Genomic DNA, 25,176 nt, shown 5'->3' on the forward strand with positions numbered 1-25,176 from the left:
CCCACCCGGCCGCGCCCGAGGCCGCGCGGCGTCACAGAGCGCATGCGTGCCGCGGGGGATGCCGGGAGCGCGCAGTGGCGGCAGCGGCGACGACGGCAGTAACAGCGGCGGCTCCAGCGGGGACGAGAACGGGGCGGTGACCGTGTGGGAGGTGGTCTCACTTTTGGGGAAGCTGCTGGGCACCGTCGCCGTACTGAAGGTGGTTCTGTACCTGCTCCGGGTGTGCTTAGCGATGGCCTGGAAATCCGGCGGCGCCTGCCACTCGGAGCTAATCCACAACCTCCGCAGTAAGTGCCACCCCCGCCGGGTGTGGGGCAACCGGGGAAGGCCAGGCCTGGTCCGGGTCCCCTGGGGCCGCCCGGGACGTTCTGTCTACTCCCCGTGCCTGCTTGAGGGCTTCGGCGCACGGTTGCACCCGCGGTCCCGAGCAGCGATCGCTGGCGATTGCCTCCCCCGGGACCTGTCACTCATCGGCGATGTGGACTGGAATCAGAGAAGGAGCCCGGGGCCGCTGCTCTTGGGGCGGGGGCGGGCATCTCCCCACGGGCCTGGGGGACGGGGCTGGGGGCGCACAGGTAGCGGGGCTGTCACTCGAGTCCGTCGCCTCCCGGTTCAGGTCCAGCGGGCGAGGGGCGCGCCCTGGGGTGGAGGAGGGGGGAGTGGGATATTGGCTAGACCTCCGAGAGACAGGAGCTGGAGCTGGGAGGACTCCGCCCTCGACCCCCGCGTCCTCACACCTACTCCTCGCGTCCTAAATCGATATAGCTGCAAGCTTTCTCGCCTATTCTGCCTGCCCCCACCACCCCCCCCCCCCAATCCCCCGCCCTCCGTTTTTTCCCCTGGCGGGAGATGCCACCGTCTGATACTGGCGAGGGGAGGGAGAGGAAGATGAGAGTTGCTGTCACTGCGGATGCTGGGAGAAATTTCTGGGACGGCTGTCCATTGGAAAGCTTCGTAGGGAGCTGAGGGAGGAAGGAGGAAGGATGCTCTCCTTGAGAGACTTGTGTTTCAGGAGCCTTCAGAGGTCCTGGAGATCCGGCGGACCATTGTGTTCTGCGGCCCGTTTTCACTTTTATCAGGGCCATCGTATGCTTTAAAAGCTGTGCATGGAAGTTTTCTCTACACCGTTGCCTTTAGTTATTGTATTCCTTCCTCTGATGATAATTTTAGGGTGGGATGAGTGCTGTGTCACTTTCTTTTTTTAAATTGAACTATAGTGTCGCCGTCTGGTCGGGAGACCAGAACCGCAGTCTATAATACTCTCTCTCTGGTTAGAATTTATAGCACTCTTCTTTGCCACTGACTTTGCAAATAATCTCTACCGTGCCACGTGGTATTTTTAATTGTTATAGGTTGTTTAGCTTTTCGCGTGTCATGTTTTCGAATTCGATTTGTAACCTCCTTGAAGGCCGGGACTTTTTTTTTTTTTTTAGTATCTTTGAATCCCCTCATCTTAATAATCATTACTTTTTTAAAAAATAAATGCCAGTTAAGTATATATTATATGCTTGGATCTAGGCTAGGAATACTAAGATTAGTGAGAGAAATAAGTAACATTGGCTGACACATGGTTAGTACTTAATGTTAGTCATTTTTTTTTTTTTTCTAAACACAATGTTCCAAAGTTGGAGATTGTGTCCTTAGTGTTTAGTAAAGAATGTTTGAGGAGGATACGGCACCCCACTCCAGTATTCTTGCCCTCCAGAGAATCCCATGGACAGAGGAGCCTAATGGGCTACAGTCCACGGGGGTCGCAGAGTCCGGACATGACTGAAGCAACTTAGCTATATATATATATATATGTATATATATATATATATATACACACACACACACATACATACATACATACATATATATATACACACATATATATATGTTCAAAGAATGTTTAGGTTTAAAAGCCCTGTCTAACATTGCCAGTATTCACATTATGGAAGGATACTTGATTGGAAATGGAAATATATGTGCAGTATCAGTGTTAAGAGTAATTTAGGTTCTCATAGACCAGAAGTTCAATATGTTGTAAATATTTTAATAAAACTTCTTAAAATTATCTAGTGCCTACACACCTGAAACATTCTGTACTTGAATTCTGATTAAGTAATTTTCCACCAGCAGGTTATCTCAGTAAACACTTGGCTGTGGCAGAAATTTGTAATCAATCAGGCTCTTGAAGACTCTCCTTTTTGGGCCAAATTTGTAGTAAGCCAAAACTAGATCTTTTCCCAGTGGTTTTGTAATCATTTTAATGTATTGCATTAAATGTATTCTTAGCTGAAATTTCTAAGGATGTTTTCCTATCAGAAAATTTAATGAGAAATATTTAACATATATGGATGTTGATACTTAGTTTTATACTAGTTCTATGACTAGTAAGAGGAAATAGTGTAGGCAGATTGTTTAGCCTTTTTCATAACGCTTTTGCAACTTTAGTTTCAACTTCTTGCTGAATTAATTTGAGCCAATAGATTTCATATTTATTTAATAGTTCACTAATAACACTAGTATTTGCTCACATAAAAATTTCAGTTGGCACACACTGAAAATTTCTCACTCTTTCCTGGTAATTGCACCACTGTGTATTCTTCCTCACTTAAAGGCTTCTATAATGCTGATACTGAAGTGAATATGGATCTGCAAATTGGAAGAGGAAGCAAATTACAGTTTTATTTTTTTTAATCAAATAAGGTTCATGATTGGTTTCATTTTAATATTTTATATTAATTTTATTGAAAATACCTACTGAGGTGTTTCTTCTACAAGACATGATAGAAGTATGATTTCACAGTTGATATTTATAGATTATTTTATATTGTAATGATACATTCATAATATCTCATAGCTTATGTTTGTATTGATAACTGCTCTTAAGTGACTGCCAACCGTGGTCCAAAACTTTAGCATGCCTCAAAATCTGCTGGATCACCCGGAGAGCTTGTTAAAACAAATTAAGACCGATTGCTGGGGCTCAAGAATTCACATTTCCAACAAGCTCCTAAGTAATATGCTGCTGCTGTTCTGGAGACCACACTTTGAAGATCACTGATGTAGAGAACTGAAAATTATAAGACTAAACCCTGCCAGTGTTTCGGTTGAATCATTTTTATACTTTCAAATAAAATTTTAGGGAAAAAATCTGTAGCAGGCCTGCCCAGCAGAGCTGCCTGTCGTGTCGGTATCTGTGCCATTCAGTACTGTGGCCACTAGCTACATGGGGCGCTGAGCATTTGAAATGTGAGTGCACCTGAAGAACTGGATTCTGTGTTATTTAAATTAACTCTGATACCACATGTTGGACATCACGGGTCTTTAGAAATGGAAAATAGATATTTTATGGCTGTAGACTGATAACGTGCTCATGAAATGTTAATTCAAAATAACTTAGAGCCTGTTTAATCCAGGGAATGTGACAATTAATGTTTACATTAGGGTTTATTTTCTACTTTTATTGGGATAATTTTATGCCGTGGTGAAAGGAGAAGAAGGAGGCAGGAGTGGATGAGATTGAGAGGTTGTCTGCTAGAGCAGGGATGTCCAAACCAAAGTGTTTGTGAAAGATTGACTCTGACTAGACTTCAAATACTGTATTGGTCGCTTAAAACAATGCTAATAATTGTTCTTTTACGTATTTTGTTGTTGTTGTTGTTAAAAAAATTCAGTCCACTACCCTAACACATCAGTTGTTTCTAACTATATGTCCTTTGCAACCTTGAGTGTGCCATTTGCGCGTATAATGTATGTATAATCTGTGGAAACAGTCAACTGACATTTGACTATCTTCTATGTCCCATACACTGGGGATACAGCAATGAGAAGCAAACATCTATTCTCTCTTGAAGCTTACTTCTTGTGGGAGCAGACAAAGAAAATATATGTCACATGATAAGTGGCAAAGTAGAGAAAGAGGATAGGGAGTATGGGGTGGTAGGTTTGCAGTTGTAGGGGAGAAGGCCTCACTAAGGTGTCATTTGAGTAAAGATTTGATGAAGAAGAAGAAATTCAAGCCATGCAGATAGAGCTGGGGGACAGGCATACTAGACAGAGAAAATAGAATGTGCTAGATTTGGACTTGGGGTGTAGGAGAAAGACTGATGTCAAGGATATGACACAAGGTTTTAGACCTGGGCAATGGGAACAATTTACCATTTTCTGAGTTGGAAATAATAAGTGAGTGAGCCGCAGGGATTTGGAGATGGGGTGTGCTAGGAAGTGTGGGAGAGTAGGAGTTTATTTGGGGAAATGTTTGGTTTCAGTTGCTTAATAAAACATTAAAGTGAAGACCCTTAATAGGCATTTAAATTTTTAAAAGTTTTTAGCTTTTGTATCCTTCTTTATTTCTACAAATAAATTGAAATCATTTTCTTACTCTGTTTGGAGTGTCAGTTCTTAGCCACTAACAGCATAACTAGTGGAAAAGAGAATATTAGTTTTATCATGTGCATTCATGGGCTAAGTGTAACAGGTAATAAAATGCTAAGTGACTCTTTTTTAGAAATTTGGGCCTCACTTAGAATCCAAAAAACACTTCCTTGTTTTAACTTATGTCAGTCTTATGGTTACACCCTGGTAAGTAAACGTACAGTATACTGACTAAAATTTAATAGAAAAACTTTTGAGGAAGAATTTTAATATCAGTGTGTCTACTTAAATTTAACTAAAATTAAAAATTCAGCTCCTCAGTCATACCAACCACATTTCATGAGCTCAGTGGCCATATGAGGTTAGGGGCTAGACTGAACAGTGCAGATGCAGAACATTTCAGTCATCATAAGAAGTCCTTTGGAGCAGCACTAGATCTAGATGATAGATTATATTACATTCTATTCAGTGTGATCTTAGTTCATTCTGTTGTGCTGTTCCACGTATTTTTATTAGTATTGCACTTAGTTAAGACCAACAAGCGTAGTTAAAACCTACGCTTTAAGTGTAGCAGTGAAATACTGAAGATTTTCAGACAAGAGTGGTCAAGATGACAAGTGCACCAGCATCTTACATGATGGTTTGATGAAATGGAGGTGGTTTGATGTAGCAATGAGAAAGCTAAAGAGAGCAGTAGTGTTTATTTTAAAATTAATTTTTATTGGAGTAGCTTTACAATGTTTTGTTAATTTGCTGCTGGGCAACGAAGTGAATAGTTGTACATATATCCCCTCTTTTTTCAATTTCCTTCCCATTTAGGTCACCGTAGAGCATTGACTAAAGTTCCTTGTGCTATACAGTCGATTCTTGTTAGTTACCTGTTTTATATGTAGTAGTGTGTATATGTCAATCCCGATCTCATCCCCTGCTCCCTAGTAGTGTTTACATATTTGAAGGAAATCATGTAGTGAAGGGTCAAACCAGGACAGATGGGAGGCAGATTTTTGACTCATTATAAGGAAGCACTCACAAAGCAATCCTAACAAAGATTTGGCTTTGAAAAACTTTTTTCTGTCACTGGATATGTTGAAGCAAAGAATGATCGACCATTTCATTGTAAGCGATATCGTGAAAGAGATTTGTCCTCGGCTTTCACTGCGTGGTAGACCTCTGAGGACCCTTCCAAATCCAAGATTCCATAATTTTAATCACTTCATGGTTTGTATGAAATCGCATGTGGGGAGTGTATATGTGTGTGTGTGTTATAGGAGAGAGCCAGAGAAGTTAACATTTGGTTACCTATATTTTAGAGTTTTGCATGACATTTTATTTTGTCAGAAATGTTAAGGAGTCCAAGGAACATGCTCTTTTGAGAAGTAGCGTCAGAACAGATAACTGTGTATCTATTAAGAGTGATAATGGTTTAGAGAAAGATGTATTTTTAATAATCTCTGATATTTAGATGATATGCTTTATCATAACTTGGTATCACTTAAAATTTTTCTTTGATTATGGTTTACTATATAATTTTAAATTAATCCCTTTCAGACTTTCTGTACGGAGAATATCTCAGGTTCTACTTACCTCCTTTCAATGCCTAATCGTTCTAGATGGGAAGTAAAAGGGAACCATTTTGTTGATTTCTTTCTGTTCTCCCTGGCATTTTGTTAGTGGGGAAGAAATAGAGAGTAGTTGATTAACAAATGCTCAAGTCATAAAACTAATACAATAATGTAATAGTTCTTTTTTTGAGATTTAACTCTGTAACAAGTTACAGAAACTTAGTTTCTGTATGACTTGAAATCCATCTGTAGCCTGTTTTCTTATCTGTGTTTTCAGTGCTTCATACCAGCACAGGATCTTTTTTTTCCATCTCTGCCAGGATTGCTTCCAGTCTTTTGTTCTCCCAGATCAGAAATCTTGTTATAGTTATTGATTCTTTCAGATTGTCCCGAGATTAACTCAGTAGTTATTACAGATGTCTTTCACGGCCAACCCTTTCACTGTATTTTCATTGATTGTACCCTAGCCTAGGCTCTTAGTTCTTACTTGGAGTGATATACCTCCAAGTGTCTGATTGGTCATCTCACTTTGAATTTCTGTCCGCTCAGGTTCATGCTACGCCTTGCACTGATTGTCTTAGTATACTGCTCTCTGTTTTGTCACTGTTCTGCCAAGATTTCTGTGGCTTACTGTACCAGTTGGAACTACCTCTTGCTTAGCTTTCAGGCCTTTTAGGGGTCTTCTACAACCTGTTCCCGTGCTCCCACTCCAATCCTATTGTTCAGACTGATCTCATTTTACACATACAAAGTTTGTCTCCTGTAACAATCCAAGTATGAACAAGTAATTCAGAGTTAATATGATAGTTCTATGGTCTTGGAGATGTGGGCTCCTTTTTTCTCGTTGTGACCACTAAAGTGTTTCCCTTGTCTACAAAGTTGAAGTTAATTTACCCCCATTATTTCCATATTCCAGCTGATGGGAAGAAAAGTGGGAAAAGGAGAAAACCCACATTCCTTTTAAGGGCATACATAATTTCTTCCTGTGTTCTCATTGGCAAGAACTTGAATTGTAGGCTACATTTAACTACAGCGAGGCTAGATAATGCCCCCAGTTCTACCACTGTGAAAGAAACAGAGACCCTGCCGCATCTTACATCTTGCTCACTGGAGCCTCTAGTGAACACTTCTAATTGTGCTTTTGGGTCTTCTGGTGATTGTCTTCATGTCTTTAAATAATATGCTTGAACTGCTATTTCTTTATCAGCTTTAGACATCATCTGCTGACTTCCTGCCAAGATGGATGAGTATTTACACCCTTTTAACTTACTCCCTTCCCCACATACAGTTATATTGTAATTTCTGCTTCCTCTTTTGTGGTTACCTTTGTAACTTTGAGTAATATACTTTAACCTCAATTTTTTGTTCTATAATTTATAAACTGACACTATACTTTAACCCTTCCACTTTGTATAAAAGAGTGCTTATTTTTCAACTTACTGGTGGCTATTTTACATTGTCAAAGTTGATAACATTTCATTTGGTTCATAGCAGTAAGTCATCTGCACTCTGTTAATTTTTAATTGTTGAAAATTAATAACCATCATCACAAACGTTAATGATTGGGTCAGTACCTCTCTGAGCTACGTAGTACGCAATGAGTTTATTCTCTGCTCTTTATTTCTAATATCACAGACCCCTCTACTGTTGACAGGGAATAGTCAAATGTTTTTCCTTGTTTTTTTTTGCTGTATGGCTAGTGGGATCTTAGTTCCCTTACTAGAGATTGAAAGTGATGAAAGTGCTGAGTCCTAACCACTGAACTTCCAGGGAATTTATGTTTTTCCTTCTTTTACACTTTTATCTGGAGAAGGCCATGGCACCCCACTCCAGTACTCTTGCCTGGAAAATCCCATGGATGGAGGAGCCTGGAGGGCTGCAGTCCATGGGGTTGCGAAGAGTTGGACACGACTAAGGGACTTCCCTTTCACTTTTCACTTTCATGCATTGGAGAAGGAAATGGCAACCCACTCCAGTGTTCTTGCCTGGAGAATCCCAGGGATGGCGGAGCCTGGTGGGCTGCTGTCTATGGGGTCGCACAGAGTCGGACACGACTGAAGTGACTTAGCAACAACAACAACACTTTTATCAGTTTCTTGAAATCATGCCACAGTTTACAGTTCTTATATAAATTATGACTCTTGTATAGGGTTTTTGTCCTTTTCTTGGAATTTATTTCCCTTTTCACCCTTCCCTATTCCTCAAGTTGAGAAGAGAAGCAAATACCTTCTTAACATGGGTCTAATTTTTTCAAGTTTTTTTTTGTTTGTTTATAGCTTGGATTCTGTTGCGTTCTCCTTTCTGGATTCTGCTAACTTCTTATTTGGATCAACATTAACCATTGTTATAATTATTTAATTAGGGCCCTTGATCCTTAGGGTTCAGGAAAATTGAGCATGAGTGGTTCTAAAGCTGTTCACTAATTCAGAAAACCTTATAGTAATTGCATGTTTGCTTATAATTAGGCTGTACAAATGAAGTGAAACATTACTTTGCTGTTTGCTAGAAATATTGCAGGGCACTGGCAGTTGTATATGTCAGATTGTCAAGAATGGGAAAATGATTTAATAGCTTAGTAACCGTAGCTTGCTTTAGGCATCTTTCAAAATATGGAATCCTGGGAAAAATCAAATAACCTTATAGTGGAAATTTTGGAAATCACCTAATCATAGTCTAAGAAGTCTTTATCCTGAGCCTTATGCGTTCAGCTTCTTAATAAATGACTGGTGACATACTTTTAAAACCTGTTAGTTTTTTGGTGTGTGTGTGAATTCTATATCCCTCTATAGATTAAGAAACCTACCAAAGAAACTCAGGTGAGTTTGATAGATGTATGTTATCTAGCTTAAGGGAAGTAATCTCTTTAATATACTTGATTTTTAGAATGTGCTGGCAGCAATGTGTTTGATTTTATATATCACAAATGTTCTTTTAGAGAAGGATGTGTGAATATAATGGTAACTGGAAGTGTTGAGTGAGGCTGCTTAACCTGAGAAAGATAAAAACGTGAAATGATCGTGATTTGTTTAAATGTGTAAAAAGTGTTGGTTGGATAGAAAATTCATTATATTCTGGGTGACTTTAGAGAGTAGCACTAAGGGTTTATGTAAGTGAGTTATAAAGAGGGAGATTTCCTCTTAATATTGGGAAGTATTTTGATAATAGGGCTTCCCTTGTGGCTCAGCTGCTAAAGAATCTACCTGCAATGCTGGAGACCTAGGTTCGATCCCTGGGTTGGGAAAATCCCCTGGAGTAGGGAAAGGCTACCCACTCAAGTATTCTGGCCTGGAGAATTCCATGGACTCTATAGTCTATGGGGTTGCAGAGTTGGGTACAACTGAGTAACTTTCACAGTTCACACAATTCTGATAATCAATGTAGTCTAAATTTGAAATGGCTGTTTCACATCGTGCAGCTCTTCAAGTAGAGATCATGGTACCAATTTATGAAGAAGTTAGACTTGATGACCCTTCTGACTTTGAGAGTGAATTCGTGTAAGTCACTAAGCTATTTGAATATGGTAGTAGTACAGTGAAGTGGTCAACAGGAATCTGACATCTCAGCTTCAATGGCCCTACCCCTCATTTGCTCTGTGATCTGGAACAACTTAGTCTTTCTGTGCTCAGTCTTATCTGTAAGATGGAGTAATAATGGTGCTTACTTTATAGGATTGTTAGAGATAATGTAAGATTGCTTCATAGTTCCTAAGTTCATATCTCAAAAGAGATAGAGTGTGTGATGTGCTTAGGGTTTTTTCTGGCATGTGGTAAATATTCAGTAAATGATACTTCTCTTATTACTAAGATCAGTTGCTCAGTCGTGTCCGACTCTTTGCGTCCCCATGAATCGCAGCACACCAGGCCTCCCTGTCCATCACCAACTCCCGGAGTTCACTCAGACTCACATCCATCGAGTCAGTGATGCCATCCAGCCATCTCATCCTCTGTCGTCCCCTTCTCCTCTTGCCCCCAGTCCCTCCCAGCATCAGAGTCTTTTCCAATGAGTCAACTCTTTGCATGAGGTGGCCAAAGTATTGGAGTTTCAGCTTTAGCATCATTCCTTCCAAAGAAATCCCAGGGCTGATCTCCTTCAGAATGGACTGGTTGGATCTCCTTGCAGTCCAAGGGACTCTCAAGAGTCTTCTCCAACACCACAGTTCAAAAGCATCAATTCTTTGGCGCTCAGCCTTCTTCACAGTCCAACTCTCACATCCATACATGACCACTGGAAAAACCATAGCCTTGACTAGACGGACCTTTGTTGGCAAAGTAATGTCTCTGCTTTTGAATATGCTATCTAGGTTGGACATAACTTTCCTTCCAAGGAGTAAGTGTCTTTTAATTTCATGGCTGGCTGCAGTCACCATCTGCAGTGATTTTGGAGCCCAGAAAAATAGAGTATGACACTGTTTCCACTGTTTCCCCATCTATTTCCCATGAAGTGATGGGACCGGATGCCATGATCTTCGTTTTCTGAATGTTGAGCTTTAAGCCAACTTTTTCACTCTCCTCTTTCACTTTCATCAAGTGGCTTTTTAGTTCCCCTTCACTTTCTGCCATAAGGGTGGTGTCATCTGCATATCTGAGGTGATTGATATTTCTCCCGGCAATCTTGATTCCAGCTTGTGTTTCTTCCAGTCCAGCGTTTCTCATGATGTACTCTGCATATAAGTTAAATAAGCAGGGTGACAATATACAGCCTTGACGTACTCCTTTTCCTATTTGGAACCAGTCTGTTGTTCCATGTCCAGTTCTAACTGTTGCTTCCTGACCTGCATACAGGTTTCTCAAGAGGCAGGTCAGGTGGTCTGGTATTCCCATCTCTTTCAGAATTTTCCACAGTTTATTGTGATCCACACAGTCAAAGGCTTTGGCATAGTCAATAAAGCAGAAATAGATGTTTTTCTGGAACTCTCTTGCTTTTTCAATGATCCAACACATGTTGGCAATTTGATCTCTGGTTCCTCTGCCTTTTCGAAAGCCAGCTTGAACATCAGGAAGTTCACGGTTCACATATTGCTGAAGCCTGGCTTGGAGAATTTTGAGCATTACTTTACTAGCATGGGAGATGAGTGCAATTGTGAGGTAGTTTGAGCATTCTTTGGCATTGCCTTTCTTTGGGATTGGAATGAAAACTGACCTTTTCCAGTCCTGTGGCCACTGCTTTTAAAACTTTTTAAAAAATGCTTTAACTGTTTTAGTAGCCTTTACAGGTAGCTTGCCTGAGCTTATTTATATAGAAATAGTACTATTTGGGTTAATGAATCCAAATTTGTAATATTTTTAGTTAGAAAATGATTTGTATCTTTACCAGTCTATATGACTGTTTAAGTGTTTCTCTAGTTGGTATGCCTTATTTGCTAGTTTTTAAAACATTCTTTTGTTTTTTGGACAGTGTGTATTTATACATTTTATAGTGTCCTTAAACCACCTTTTTTTATACTTAGTATTTCTTATATGAGTATTTCTTTCTAATACTGTCTGGTCAGTCAGTATTAAGTGGTATCCTTTGATTCCTCAAAACAGTCAATGATCTAATTCTGCTTTTCCCTTTTTTTCCTTTTCCCATTGTTTTTAGTTGCATTGTTTCTACTTTGTCAGAACATATAACATTTAAGTATTATTATTCCACTGGTGTCTTTTTTAGAAATTTATTGCTGCCCTGGGTCTTCGTTGCTTTGTGAGGGCTTTTCCTAGTTGCAGTGAGTAGGCACTGCTGCTCGTTGCAGCTCTTGGGTTTCTCATTGCGGCGGCTTCTCTTTGTTTTTTTTTTTAAACAGCTTTTGGTCTTTTTAAAAAAAAAAAAATTATTTATTTATTTTTGGCTGTACTGGGTCTTCGTTGCTGCGCAGGCTTTTCTCTAGTTGCAGTACGCAGGCTTCTCGTTGCAGTGGCTTCCCTCGTGGAGTATGGGCTCTACAGCGTGCGGGCTTTAGTCATTGAGGCACGCAGACTCAGGAGTTGCAGTTCCTGGGCTCTAGAGCCATGGGCTCAGCAGTTGTGGCCCATGAGCTTAGTCGCTCTGTGGCATGTGGAATCTTTCTGGAACAGGGATCAAACCCATGTCCCCTGCATTGGCAGGTGCACTCCCATCCCCTGTGCCACCAGGGAGGTCCTCCACTAGTGTCTTTACCCTTTTAGTCTTTAAGCCTTTTAGCTAAAACCAGTTTTTATTCAGTAACAATTGCAATAGGGGAAAAGAGCCATTAGTATAAAACTGGTCTTAGTTATCAATACAGCGTAAGTGAGTGCAGATTTATAGTCTAGGAGCAGGGTGGGGATCAGTGGGTGGAAAATTACATCAAGAGTAATGTGTGTTCTGGCTAAACCAATTTGACAGGATCCTTCTGGAGGCAGGCCAATCCACCCAATTTTAACCTTTGCTCTACAATTGGACATGTGTCCTTTTCTGAGGTATCCCTGGTAATTACTTCATTAGATGAAGCACATCTTCTAGAAGATTTCTTAGGAAGGACATGTGTGTTTAGCATTCCCTGAGTTCTTGCACATTTAAGACGTTTTTCCTATAACCTTGATAATTTGAAGAACAGTTTTGGCCATAATTTTAAAAAGTCAGCTTTATTGAGATATAATTTATGGAAAAATTCACCAATTTTAAGATTACAATTTGAAAATTTTGACAAATACAGTTGTATAACCACCACCCTAATGATATAAAACAGGAGTGAGCAAACTACAACCGACGGGCCAAATCTGGCCTGCTGCCTGTTTTTAGAAATAAAGTTTTATTTGAGTACAACCACACCCATTCGTTTATGTCTGCTGTAAAGCTGTTCTTGCACTTTAGTGGCAGAGTCAAGTAGTTGAAGCAGAGACTATATGGCCTTCAAAGCCTAAAATATTTATTTACTGTTTCGATCTTAACAGAAGTTTGCTGTTCTCTGATACAGACCATTTCTTTCACCTACAAAATTTTCTCATGCCCTTTTGCAATTAATCTCCTCCTTTCGTCCCCCAACCCTTAGCAACTCCGAATCAGTTCAGCCTCTATGGTTTTGACTTTTTTGGAATTCAGTGTATTAATAGATGGAATCACATAGGGTAAAATCTCCTTGCCTGACTTCTTTCAGTGAAGTTAGTGCTCTTGAGATTTATTCATGTTGTTGGGTACATTTACCGTCCTCCTTTTTAGTTATTAACTTGCACTTCCTTTCCTTGAATTTCTTGAAAATGCTGCTTCATTCTTGCTTTGCTTTGAATATTGCTCTCAAGAAAGCTAATGGTTGTCTTTCTTTTTTTTTTTTAACTCTTACTAGGTAATTTGATTTTTTTTGCCTTGAGAGTTGAATTTTTTTTTTCTTGTTTTAAAGTCTGATAGTATTTTCTTTTCTTCTCTCTCTCTCTCCCTTTTTATTTTTTTGGCTGTGCCATGTGGCTTGTGGGATCTTAGTTCTCGGACCAGGGGTTGAACCCAGATGCCCTGCAGTGAAAACACTTAAGTCCTAACCACTTGGCTGCCAGGGAATTCCCTGATAATTGTATTAGTAGATGTTTTGGATGTTGATGTTTCTGGTAATATTTACTTTCTGTTAAGTTTTCTTAGAATATAGTATTGGTATGTTTAATCAGCCAAAATATTTTGTTTGCATGTTGTCTTCTTTCTACAGTAGCTTTGACTAGAGTTAGTTTTCCTTTTTCCTATTTTTAGGCATTTTATGCACACAGTTCAAGAGCACTTGCAGTTTCTTTAATGGATAATGATATTGGTAATAGTGGTGAGAAGGGGGAAGAGTCGGTGTATCTTGCTGCTTTTCTGTTTCTGTAGGATCCTTCACTTTCTTCCTTCTTTCCCTTCATTGCTGTATCACGACATCTCATCCTTTCCCTGCCTATATATGGTTCTCTCTCAGAAGCAGTGCTTCTTATGGTTGCCACTTCTGGCCCCACTATACTTTAAAAATAATTCTCTTAATTTAGATGATATTGGTGATTTTTAGTATATTTACAGGTATGTGCAACCATTACCATGGTCAATTTAATATTTTCATCTCAAAAAGATACCCTGTTTTGCCCTCCTATTCTCCTAACCATAAGCAACCACTAGTCTAGTTTCTTTCTCTATAGATTTGCCTGTTGTGGACATTTCATTAAATAGAATCATACAGTATGCCATCTTTGTGCCCGAGTTCTTTCACTTCTGTAATGTTTTCAAGAATCATTTATGTCATATGGTCTTGCCTTCCTTTTTGAAAAACTTATTTCTCTTGATCCCTATAACAGTATGTCCACTTGATTTTCTTCTGCCTCTGTGGCTGCTCCTCATCATAATCTTTGAAGGCTCCAGTCCCTTTGCATTTCTCTTAAATGGACAATGTTGTTTTTCTTCTTTGTGTACTTTTTCCCCTGGCCACTTTCCTTCACTTCCATTGATTCAGTTGCCATCTGTACAACTAGTCATTTATATCTCTAATCTAGATTTTTCTCCAGATCTGTTTGTCCAACTGGCTGATATGTATCTCCATGGGTATGGTCCATAGCTCCTCCTAAATACATAGCTTCTCCTTTTTTTCCTTGGCTATAATAATTCTCTAGGATTTCTCAGACCAGTATATGACACCAGCATCTCAAACATTATCCCCCTCCCACCTCCAAATTTAGTCAGTCAAGTATACATTACCTACTAAATATAACTCAAATCCTTCTTTTCTTCGTCCTTACTTTCATTATTAAAGACCATATTGCGATTACCTGAGCCATCATGACAATTTTGCTCTCTTCCAGTCTAGTCTCTACAGTGTAGCCAGAGTAATTATGTTAAATAACTACATCTGATCTTGCCACTCCCAACTTAAAGTATTGCCTCATTCATTTCAGAAAATGGAATCATCAAGACAGATAAAGTGTTTGAAGTAATGTTGGCCACAGACCGCTCCCATTATGCAAAATGTAACCCTTATATGGATTCTCCACAATCAATAGGTAAGTTTTGGATATTTGAAAATGTCACAAATTTTACTCATTTGCTGTCTAATCTTTGTAAGTAAAAATAGACAGACCATTTTCCATTTATTACCTTGCTGATCCATTATAATAAAGTGTTGTTTATGAAGTGTCTTTTCTATTTTCTTAAAGGAGATATGTAAGAATTTTGTAAACAATTTCTTAAAGCGTCCTTTAGATGAAAACTTACAGTTTCTATTTTCTTGAAGGATATATGTAAAAATTCTATAAACATTTCCTTAAAGTGCACTTTAGATGAAAGCTTAGAGTTTAAGCTGCATGCTGAATTCTCTTAGGGTCTCTAATGTTGACAAAGGTTGGTTTTTGCAGTAGCAGAAAATTCTAAAATTGGTATTGAAGAAAATGTGTAGCTAAGTTATTACTGACTTCTCTGCTTCACTTGCCCTGAGTTTTCTGGTTTGTGCTTGTTTTTAGAAAGTGCCATATTTAACTCCTTCTCCTGAAGCAGGCTTTGCTGAACTGCTGAGCCTTGGCAGTGGGCGCCTTTGAGGCTTAGGAGTGCCTCAGGATTCTGTCGGCCAGCTGCCATGCTGCCTTCTTTTGGAAATACTTTAACGGTCAGCAGAGAAGATCCTGGGGAGCTTCTGAACCCCGAAGGCACCTGCTACCACCGCTCAGTGAAAATTGCTTCAGATGCAGAAGCAGGTAAATAAGTCTCGAGAAAGCAATACTGGAAAAAAAACTAAAAGCTAAAAACTAAAAAAAGATTGTTTTAATTAACATTAGGTGATAGTGTAAAGAGTAAATAGAAGTACTTTATTAGTCTCTTAAGTTCCTCTGGTTGCTCGTGCCAGTTGTTTTTTTAAGGTGCCAAAAATATGATGTAAGTTAATTTGCAATGATTTTGCATATTTTATGATATATGGAAGCTTATTTTCTTTTTATGAATCAGAAGGGAAAAACATCATAAATGTATCAAGTCAATGAAATTCTTCCTTAACTAACTATATGGGGGAAGAAATTTTTAGAAATAGTGGGACCGTTGTACTGAGCACAAATAGCCTTTGGCATGAGTATATTTTCTAATTTTAACTGCATGACAGTACTCTCAAGTACAGAATGTTTTTATTTCTTGAGATCATAAACGTGAAAATAATTATTATGAAAAATAATGTATGGATGCTAGAAAAGGAATTACATGGAGCATTTCATGTGTTTTTGCAGCTGAATGTATCAGTAGTTCTCTTCTTCTTTTGCAGGGTTCCAAGCAACAATCAGTGCTCCACACATGGTAAGTTAACGTTGGTCATTTGGGTGCAAATGGATCACGTTTTTCCTCTTAAGAGTGCTTTTTTCAGTAAAAAACGGTTATAAGAACATTTTAAACTTCTAATCATAATCTTTTTTATTATTTTATTTGTAAAGAATTAATTATTCTTATTCTTAATACAAGATGTGGAGAAGAAACTCTTTCTGGTAAAAACTGTCATTAAAGTTTTTGGTGGTTGTCATTGATATCTAATCATGTAAAAAGTGGATATAAAAAGTAGTTATTTATTTAGTGATGAGTTAATTAAGGGAAAGAATATTTAAAAAATATAATGACCATGGACTTCCTTGGTGGCTCAGTGGTAAAGAACCTGCCTGCCAATGCAAGAGACATGGATTCAATCCCTGAGTTGGAAACATCCCCTGGAGAAGGAAATGAAAACCAACTCCAGTATTCTTGCCTGGGAATTCCCGTGGACAGAGGCAGGCTACAGGCCATGGGGTCGCAAAAGAGTTGAACAAGGCTTAGCAACTAAACAACAAATGGCATTTCTACGTTTAACATTTTGAGGAACTGCCAAACTGTCTTCCAAAATGGCTACATCATTTTAAGTCCCACCAACAACCTATGAGGGTTCTAATTTCAACACTTCTTTTCAACACTTGTTATTGTATGTTTTGTTTTATCCATCCTAGTAGCTATGGAGTGGTATCTCATTGTGGTTTTAATTTGCATTTCCCTAATGATGATGAGATTTCAAATTTCAGGATATTTCAAATCCTGAAAGATGATGCTGTGAAAGTGCTGCACTCAATATGCCAGCAAATTTGGAAAACTCAGCAGTGGCCATACGACTGGAAAAGGTCAGTTTTCATTCCAATCCCAAAGAAAGGCAATGCCAAAGAATGCTCAAACTACCGCACAGTTGCACTCATCTCACATGCTAGTAAAGTAATGCTCAAAATTCTCCAAGCCAGGCTTCAGCAATATGTGAACCGTGAACTTCCTGATGTTCAAGCTGGTTTTCGAAAAGGCAGAGGAACCAGAGATCAAATTGCCAACATCCGCTGGATCATGGGAAAAGCAAGAGAGTTCCAGAAAAATATCTATTTCTGCTTTATTGACTATGCCAAAGCCTTTGACTGTGTGGATCACAATAAACTGTGGAAAATTCTGAAAGAGATGGGAATACCAGACCACCTGACCTGCCTCTTGAGAAATCTGTATGCAGGTCAGGAAGCAACAGTTAGAACTGGACATGAAACAACAGACTGGTATATTGTCACCCTGCTTATTTAACTTATATGCAGAGTACATCATGAGAAACGCTGGACTGGAAGAAGCACAAGCTGGAATCAAGATTGCCGGGAGAAATATCAATAACCTCAGATATGCAGATGACACCACCCTTATGGCAGAAAGTGAAGAGGAACTAAAAAGCCTCTTGATGAAAGTGAAAGTGGAGAGTGAAAAAGTGGGCTTAAAGCTCAACATTCAGAAAACGAAGATCATGGCATCCGGTCCCATCACTTCGTGGAAAATAGATGGGGAAACAGTGGAAACAGTGTCAGACTAGATTATTTTGGGCTCCAAAATCACTGCAGATGGTGACTGTAGCCATGAAATTAAAAGACGCTTACTGCTTGGAAGGAAAGTTATGACCAACCTAGATAGCATATTCGTCTAGTCAAGGTTCGTCTAGTCAAGGCTATGGTTTTTCCTGTGGTCATGTATGGATGTGAGAGTTGGACTGTAAAGAAGGCTGAGCGCCAAAGAATTGATGCTTTTGAACTGTGGTGTTGGAGAAGACTCTTGAGAGTCCCTTGGACTGCAAGGAGATCCAACCAGTCCATTCTGAAGGAGATCAGCCCTGGGATTGGAATGATGCTAAAGCCGAAACTCCAATACTTTGGCCACCTCATGCAAAGAGTTGACTCATTGGAAAAGACTCTGATGCTGGAAGGGACTGGGGGCAGGAGGAGAAGGGGACGACAGAGGATGAGATGGCTGGATGGCATCACTGACTCGATGGACGTGAGTCTGAGTGAACTCCGGGAGTTGGTGATGGACAGGGAGGCCTGGTGTGCTGTGATTCATGGGGTCGCAAAGAGTTGGACATGACTGAGCGACTGAACTGAACTGAACTGAATGATGATGAGCATCTTTTCATGTGCTTATACAATGTTTCTATATCTGCATTTAATGAACCTCAAAGTCATAAGTTTGAAAGTAACTACATTTTCCAAAGTCTTAATTACAGAAAAATATGAAATGATGTCGTGGTAGCAATGAGCATATTTAGTATCCAGACACTGAATCCTAAATACCACTTAAAGAAATACTAGAGCTTCATGGAGAAGTGACTAAATTTCAGAAAGTGAAGAAGTACTTAAAGTCTACTGGGGTATTATCAGGAGGACATGGGAGCAGATTTAAAGAGACTCCCAGAAACCAAATTGGAGACAATTTGAGAATCAAAAAATGGTAGATAATGAAGATAATGGATTGTAACACAGTGAATTCAGAAACAAAAATCTGTGAGTCCATAGAGACTTAAAAAAAAAAAAATAACAGGATGGAAAAGATGAAAAACAGAAGAATGTCAATTAATAAATGTGGAAAGAATAATAGAATTTTAAAAATCAGTTCTTTGTAATTATCACTGTAATTGTTGAATTAGGCAAAGATCATCAATTAATCTAAACCATTAAGAGGAAAGTTGTTGGGGAACAAAAAACATCCTTGTAGTCTCAAATTATTATTTGACATATTAATTACAAAGAGATAGCTCTGCCCTGAAAAATAGACTGATCTAGCTGTTACTACATTTACTAAGTTGTTCAGCTAAGCAAGTCCAGTGGTGAGATGGCTGAGTGTTGTGTGCATCCTGATGTGATGCAATGGGAGGTGCCCTGCAAGCCCTGTGTGGTGGTCTTGCTAAAATTCTTTGATCTAAATCTAATCATGTGGAAATTGACACATCTAGAATGTGTGGGTAGTGTGTCGGACAGTTGGGCAGGGCTTTTTAAAAGGAGTCAGTGCTCTGATAGACCGAGAAAAGTGGTGGATGGAACAGAAGAATGGGGCAGAATATTCTGGAATTGGCATTTGCAAAGCATGAACTTCCAATGGATTGGAGGGAACAGCTGTAAAGGAGATTTGGGGGACAACTGAGGAAAGGAGTGTGGTGTGTATGTTGATACTTTGTTGTTGTTCAGTTGCTAAGTCATCTCCCACTGCAGGCTTCCCTTGAGTGTTGATACTAAACAGATGATTTTCTTGAGTGTGGTAAAGGAGATGTGGTTGCAAAGAAAAGTGTCCCAGTTTGCTTTTTTTGGCAGGTACATGCAAACGTATTTAGAAGTGTAGTATTATGATGTCCACAGCATATTTTCAGATGGTTTGATAAAATAGTTTGGCCCAATAGAAACAGTTGATGACTGTATGAGGAGAAAAGGGTGTTCTGTGCATTTCCTGTGGGTTTAAAATTTTTCTGTGGGCTTGAAATTTTTCATAATTATTAAAAATGAGTTTTTTAAAAAACTTAAATTTTAGATTTAGAGATGAGCATGGATTATCCAAAAGAATATTAACTATAGTGATAAAAGCATGAAAAAAGCTGGTAATTGCGATCGAAGACCTTGACATTTTAAATCTGAATAGGATTTTAATCAGAGAAGGCAATGGCACCCCATTCTAGTACTCTTGCCTGGAAAATCCCATGGACAGAGGAGCCTGGTAGGCTGCAGTCCATGGGGTCTCGAAGAGTCGGACACGACTGAGTGACTTCACTTTCACTTTTCATTTTCGTGCATTGGAGAAGGAAATGGCAACCCACTCCAGTGTTCTTGCCTGGAGAATCCCAGGGATGGGAGAGCCTGGTGGGCTGCCGTCCATGGGGTCGCACAGATCAGACACGACTGAAGCAATTTAGCAGCAGCAGCAGCAGCAGCAGGATTTTAATAATAGCTTAGCATACTCTCTTTCAAAAAAACAAATTTTATGCAAATCTAGTACTGAAAAAAAAATTCCTGAGTTTCTTTTGGTGTTAAGTTGGGACAGTACTGCCTATAAATTAGGGATTGGCACCTTCAATCCTTCCTAGTCCTTTCATTTTTGGACTCAGGAAAGTCCAGCTGTTACAGGAGTTATTTTGTTTCTTTGATTATTTCAGCCAAATATGATACTTGTTATCTTATTAATGGGTTTATTAAACTTGCAGGGGATACTGATTGTTTCAAAATATCTGATAAAAGTTACAGACATTCCTGAAGAAAGTTCACAAACTTTCTCTTAATTAGAGATTCCATTCTTCATGCTAAGCCTCTTGTCTAAAAACAATAGCTTTGACTAAATAAAATGTTTCTAGTAGTTTCTTCAGTAAAAGTTAAACCATTGTGTCTCATAGAAACCTCATTAATTACCACTTCCTTGTTCCACTGGTTGATGTACGTAATGGTAATTCAAAGATAGTATCCCACTCTATATTTTTGAAACATCAAAGAAAGATAAGGTTAGTGAGAGATTTTTGAAATTTTTGAAAGTCTCAACACTTACAGAGTTGCAAGTATATTATCAAGAACCTTTCTTTCTTTACTCCATTTGAACATACATTGCTGAAATGATGCTCCATCTCTCTTGAATACTTCAGGATGTAATTTATTTCCTGTAAAGAACATTCTCCTATACAACTACAATATAGCTAGCCATCAAAACCAGGACATGAACATTGACACGTTAACTACCATTTAATCTTCAAACTCCCTTTAAGTTTTTCCAATTGTCCTTATGATATCCTTTATAGCAATACTTTGAACATTTAATCCAGGACTCTTTCATAGTACTAGTGGTTTTCACTCATTAGGCAAGAAGCTCTTTGCAAAAGAATCTATATGAAAAATGGAAAAAGTTAGTTTACTATAACTCTTTTCCCAAACACAGTAGCCACAGGTTTACATTTGCGTGTTGCTCCTAAATAGGTTTTGCAGAACCTTAATTACTTTCTGGAACACGGTTTCAAAATCCTCAAATTGTATGAGGCTGCATCTATTAATAGCCTTCTCCACTTTTTGTGTTAATTGTGGGAAAAGATAGCCTCAATGTCTTTTAAAGAATTTTTAATATGGAAAATTTCCAACACCACACATGCAAATAGGATAATATAATGAACCCTCATGTAGCCAGTCACCCAACTCCATTAATTACCAACAATGTGCTAATCTTGTTTTATATAGTTATTTCTCTTTTACTGAAATAAAGCTATCTCAAACATAATATCATTTTACCCGTAAGTCGTATAAATCAGAAGGATTAAAAGTATAACTACAATACAATATCATGCCTAACAATGTTCCTTAGTATTATCTTATACCTAGTCCGTGTTCAAACTTTACCAGCTGTTTCAAAAAATTCTTTTATAGTTGATTTGCTTAAATCAGGATCCAAACAAGAGGCTTATGTTACACCTTTTTAATCTTTTAAAGTCTCTTTTCATTTTAATAGTCTCCATTTTGAAAATGCCATTTATTTATTGACAAAATTTGTTCATTTATCCTATAGAAGTTCCCATATTCATTAAATGATTCTTAGCCATATTTAACTTTTTCCTTTTTTTTCTTTTCAAGAAAATTTCCTAATGGTTCTTCTGTTCATTACAGTAGGAGGTACATAAATGTTTGTACCACCTACTTTTAGTGATTAGAGTAAATAATATTTTCAGAGTTTTTTTTTTTAATTAAATTGCCATATACCCAAAAGTGGCTCAGACAGTAAAGAGTCTGCCTGCAGTGTGGGAGACCCAGATTCGATCCCAGGGTCGGGAAAATCTCCTGGAGAAGGAAATGGCAACCCACTCCAATATCCTTGCATGGAAAATTCCATGAATAGAGTAGCCTACAGTCCATGGGGTTGCAAAGAGTTGGACACGACTGAGTGACTTCACTTTCAGTTTTTCACAGTGCACACATCTTAAGTGTACAGCTTGATGAATGTTTATGTGTCTACATATGTGTAACCACTACCAGGTCATTTCCTGCACTCCAGAAGGCTCCCTCAGTCAGAAAGGCTTCTTTTCCTAGTCAGCCTCCGTCCTCTAGGTAATCAGTATTCTGGCTTTTATCAGCTAAGTTAGGGAGTTTCTATTCTGTCCTCCATTTTGAATGATACCTATATCTGATGATTAAAAAAAAATTTTTTTTTTAATTTTGACATAATTTCAGACTTACAGAAATATTCTAAGAATAGTACAAATAATTCCCAGATAAAGTGTTATCATTGTACTGCATTAGGTTTATCATTTATTCTCTCTCTCCTTCTCTCTCCCTCCCCCTATTTATATGGAGGGAGGAAGATGTGTGTGTGTATATATATATATATATATATATATATGAAATATATATATATATATATGAAATATATATATATATATTTTATGAACTCTGTAGGCATAATTTGCAAACAGAATGCTCTTTATCTTTAAAAGTAGAACATTCACCTAAATAACCATACTACAGTTGTCAAAATCAGGAAATTAACATTGATACAACACCATTAGCTAATTTACAGACCTCATTTAGATGTTATCAGTTGTTCTAATAATGTCTTTTAAAGAAAAAGAAGGTTGCAGATCAGGAGTTTCATTCAATTGCCATGTCTTTTTAATCTGGAATAGCGCCTTAGTTTTTTTCTTTTATAGTATTGAAAATGTTTATGAATACAGGCCAGTTATTTTATAGATTGCCTCTCAATTTAGGTTGGTCTGATATTTCTTCCTGGTTAGATATGTTATACATTTTTGCCTGAAATATTGCAGATGTTATGTAATGTCAGAGTGTCCCAGTTTTGGTGATACTAACATTAATCATCTGATTGAGGTAGTGTCAGTCAAGTTTCTCCACTAAGAAACTTCTAACTCCACTGTAAAGTTATTATTTTTCCCTTTTGTAATTAATGTGTCTTGGGCAAACACTTTGAGAGTATTTGCTCATCGAGTGATAATATACTAGTTTCAGCATCCATTTGTGATTTTTGACTTAATCAGTTATTACTAAACTGGTTGCCAAATGGCAGTTTTCTAAGTTCAATATTTCATCTATATTTGGAACATTTGGGAACAGTTTCTCCCTATCCTCCATTTATATATGTGTAGAGGGATATATTTACTTACTGTCACTATGGATTCATGGATGTGTATTTTTATCAACCAAGATCTTATAGTGAATGTACTTATTGCTACTGGATCGATGATTTTTAGTAGTGAACACACTAGGCATTTCAGGACAGCTTTTGAGATTCTATTTATTAATTCTAACCTCATATTTTGGAAAAGTACTAAAATGTAAGTTCGTAAAGAGGATGGAATAGAGAAGTCTTTATTTCTTGGTTTGATCCAAACCTTAACCAATGACTTTATTTGATATGTAATTTATACTGTAAACATAAACATATGTATCCTTTGGCCCCCTTTCTTCTACCTCTAGCTATTTATCCCATAGATATACTTTACAAGATTATTAAAAAGATTATTATCTTATGGTATATTAATACCTTTTAAGATTATTTATCTATTTGTTATGGAAGATTGAAGCTAACTTAAGTATCTCTCATTAGGCATATTTGTTCTTATAATACATTCATACAAACATATACTCCTTTAAGATATATTTATAAATACATACGTATTTGCTTACATTTGCATAAAGTGAATATGTTTGGAAGGAGTCAGTAGAAACTGGTAACATTGGTTGCCTTTAGGTGGGGAGAGGGGTGGAATGGAAACCTTTCACTGTAAATCTTTTTGTAGCTTTTTACTTTGAAATTGTTAAATTTTAAATATTCACATACTGGAGATCTAAAATTATGGAAACACTTTAAGCACAAGAATTTTAATCAAACTAGAATGTTCTTACATAATTCTTCTGTAGGTGTAAGTATGTAATATGTTATGTTTTCATTGTTTTGGTAGATGACAGTAGTGGAAAAATTGTTGAGAAGTTTGCAGCTTTATTCATATGCCATGGTATATATACTTTATAGAATTTTGGGAAGAAAAATGAATACTTGCTTTGTTTTCTTTTGGCAGCATGCATATGCACTAGAACTTCTATTTGATCAGTTACATGAAGGAGCTAAAGCTCTTGATGTAGGATCTGGAAGTGGAATCCTTACTGCATGTTTTGCACGTATGGTAAGAGCTTTATTTACTATTCTGGCCCCAACAGAAGCATATTATATGATTTGGCCATGTATTTTTTTCACTAGCAGTTTTTGAGGGTTTTCTTTCTTTTTAAATTCTGTTGAGATAGCAGTTAGAATATGTGTCACCTAGGATTTCTTTCTCTTGTGGTTGTGACAGAACATCCAGTTGAGCTCTGGCAGAGCTAGAAGGGAATTATTTGGTTATATCATGGAAAAGTCTAGAGGTCTCTCTGGCTTCTTGTATGGCTGGATTCAGAGAAAGATCTCAAGTTGTTATGGACCGTGAGTTTCTCTCTGGTTCTTGGTTTGACTTGGCTCTCCTCCGCAAGTTCTCTGCATTCTCAGATATGCTTTTCTCTTGTGATCACACAGTGGCAACCAAAAGCTCCCAGACTTCATTCTTGTAAGTTCTCATCTGGCAGAACCAGCCTGATATCCAAACAATAGGTTTATTAGGATTGAGGGAGAACTCTTTTTACATTAAGAAAAATGAATGCATTTTTATTTTATTTTATTATACTTCAAATTTCATCATCAGAGGCTTATCTGATAATGACTATTCGGAGTTTGAGTCTGGAGGCCCGCTCAGGCACCTTGGAGTAAAAGTTTATCTGTGCTCAGATAATCAAGTCAAGTTGATTAAGAAAAATCTTATACCTGGAGTCCAGCTTGGAAGGTTGTGGTCTAGTTAAGTTAGCATTTATGGATCCTTTATGAATCCATTTAATTTGCTATCAATATATAATTGACAGACTATTAGAATGTAAGCTCCAGAGTGGTGGGAATTTTTTCTGATTTTTTTTCATTGATGTATCCTAAGCCTCCAAACAGTGCCAGGCACACAGTAAGAATTCAGATATTCCTT

The 25,176-nt window shown here is 38.1% G+C and overlaps 1 protein-coding gene across 4 annotated transcripts in view; it reads left to right on the forward strand.

The window, feature by feature from the left end:
- Nucleotides 1–37: 37 nt before the first annotated feature.
- PCMT1 (protein-L-isoaspartate (D-aspartate) O-methyltransferase) overlaps nucleotides 38–25,176 on the forward strand; it is a 43,008-nt gene continuing 17,869 nt past the window's right edge. For 3 of the 4 annotated variants that reach the window (XM_055535936.1, XM_055535935.1, XM_055535937.1), the window contains exons 1-4: nucleotides 42–287; nucleotides 14,759–14,863; nucleotides 16,105–16,136; nucleotides 24,196–24,300. In XM_055535936.1, coding sequence (XP_055391911.1) covers nucleotides 59–287; nucleotides 14,759–14,863; nucleotides 16,105–16,136; nucleotides 24,196–24,300 — 471 coding nt within the window. In that variant the 5' untranslated portion in view covers nucleotides 42–58. Of the gene's footprint in view, nucleotides 288–14,758; nucleotides 14,864–16,104; nucleotides 16,137–24,195; nucleotides 24,301–25,176 lie in introns of all 4 variants that reach the window. The other variant, XM_055535934.1, reaches the window with a different exon arrangement.

This window comes from Bubalus kerabau, chromosome 9 (assembly GCF_029407905.1).
Source record: "Bubalus kerabau isolate K-KA32 ecotype Philippines breed swamp buffalo chromosome 9, PCC_UOA_SB_1v2, whole genome shotgun sequence".
Taxonomy (NCBI): Eukaryota; Metazoa; Chordata; class Mammalia; order Artiodactyla; family Bovidae; genus Bubalus; species Bubalus kerabau.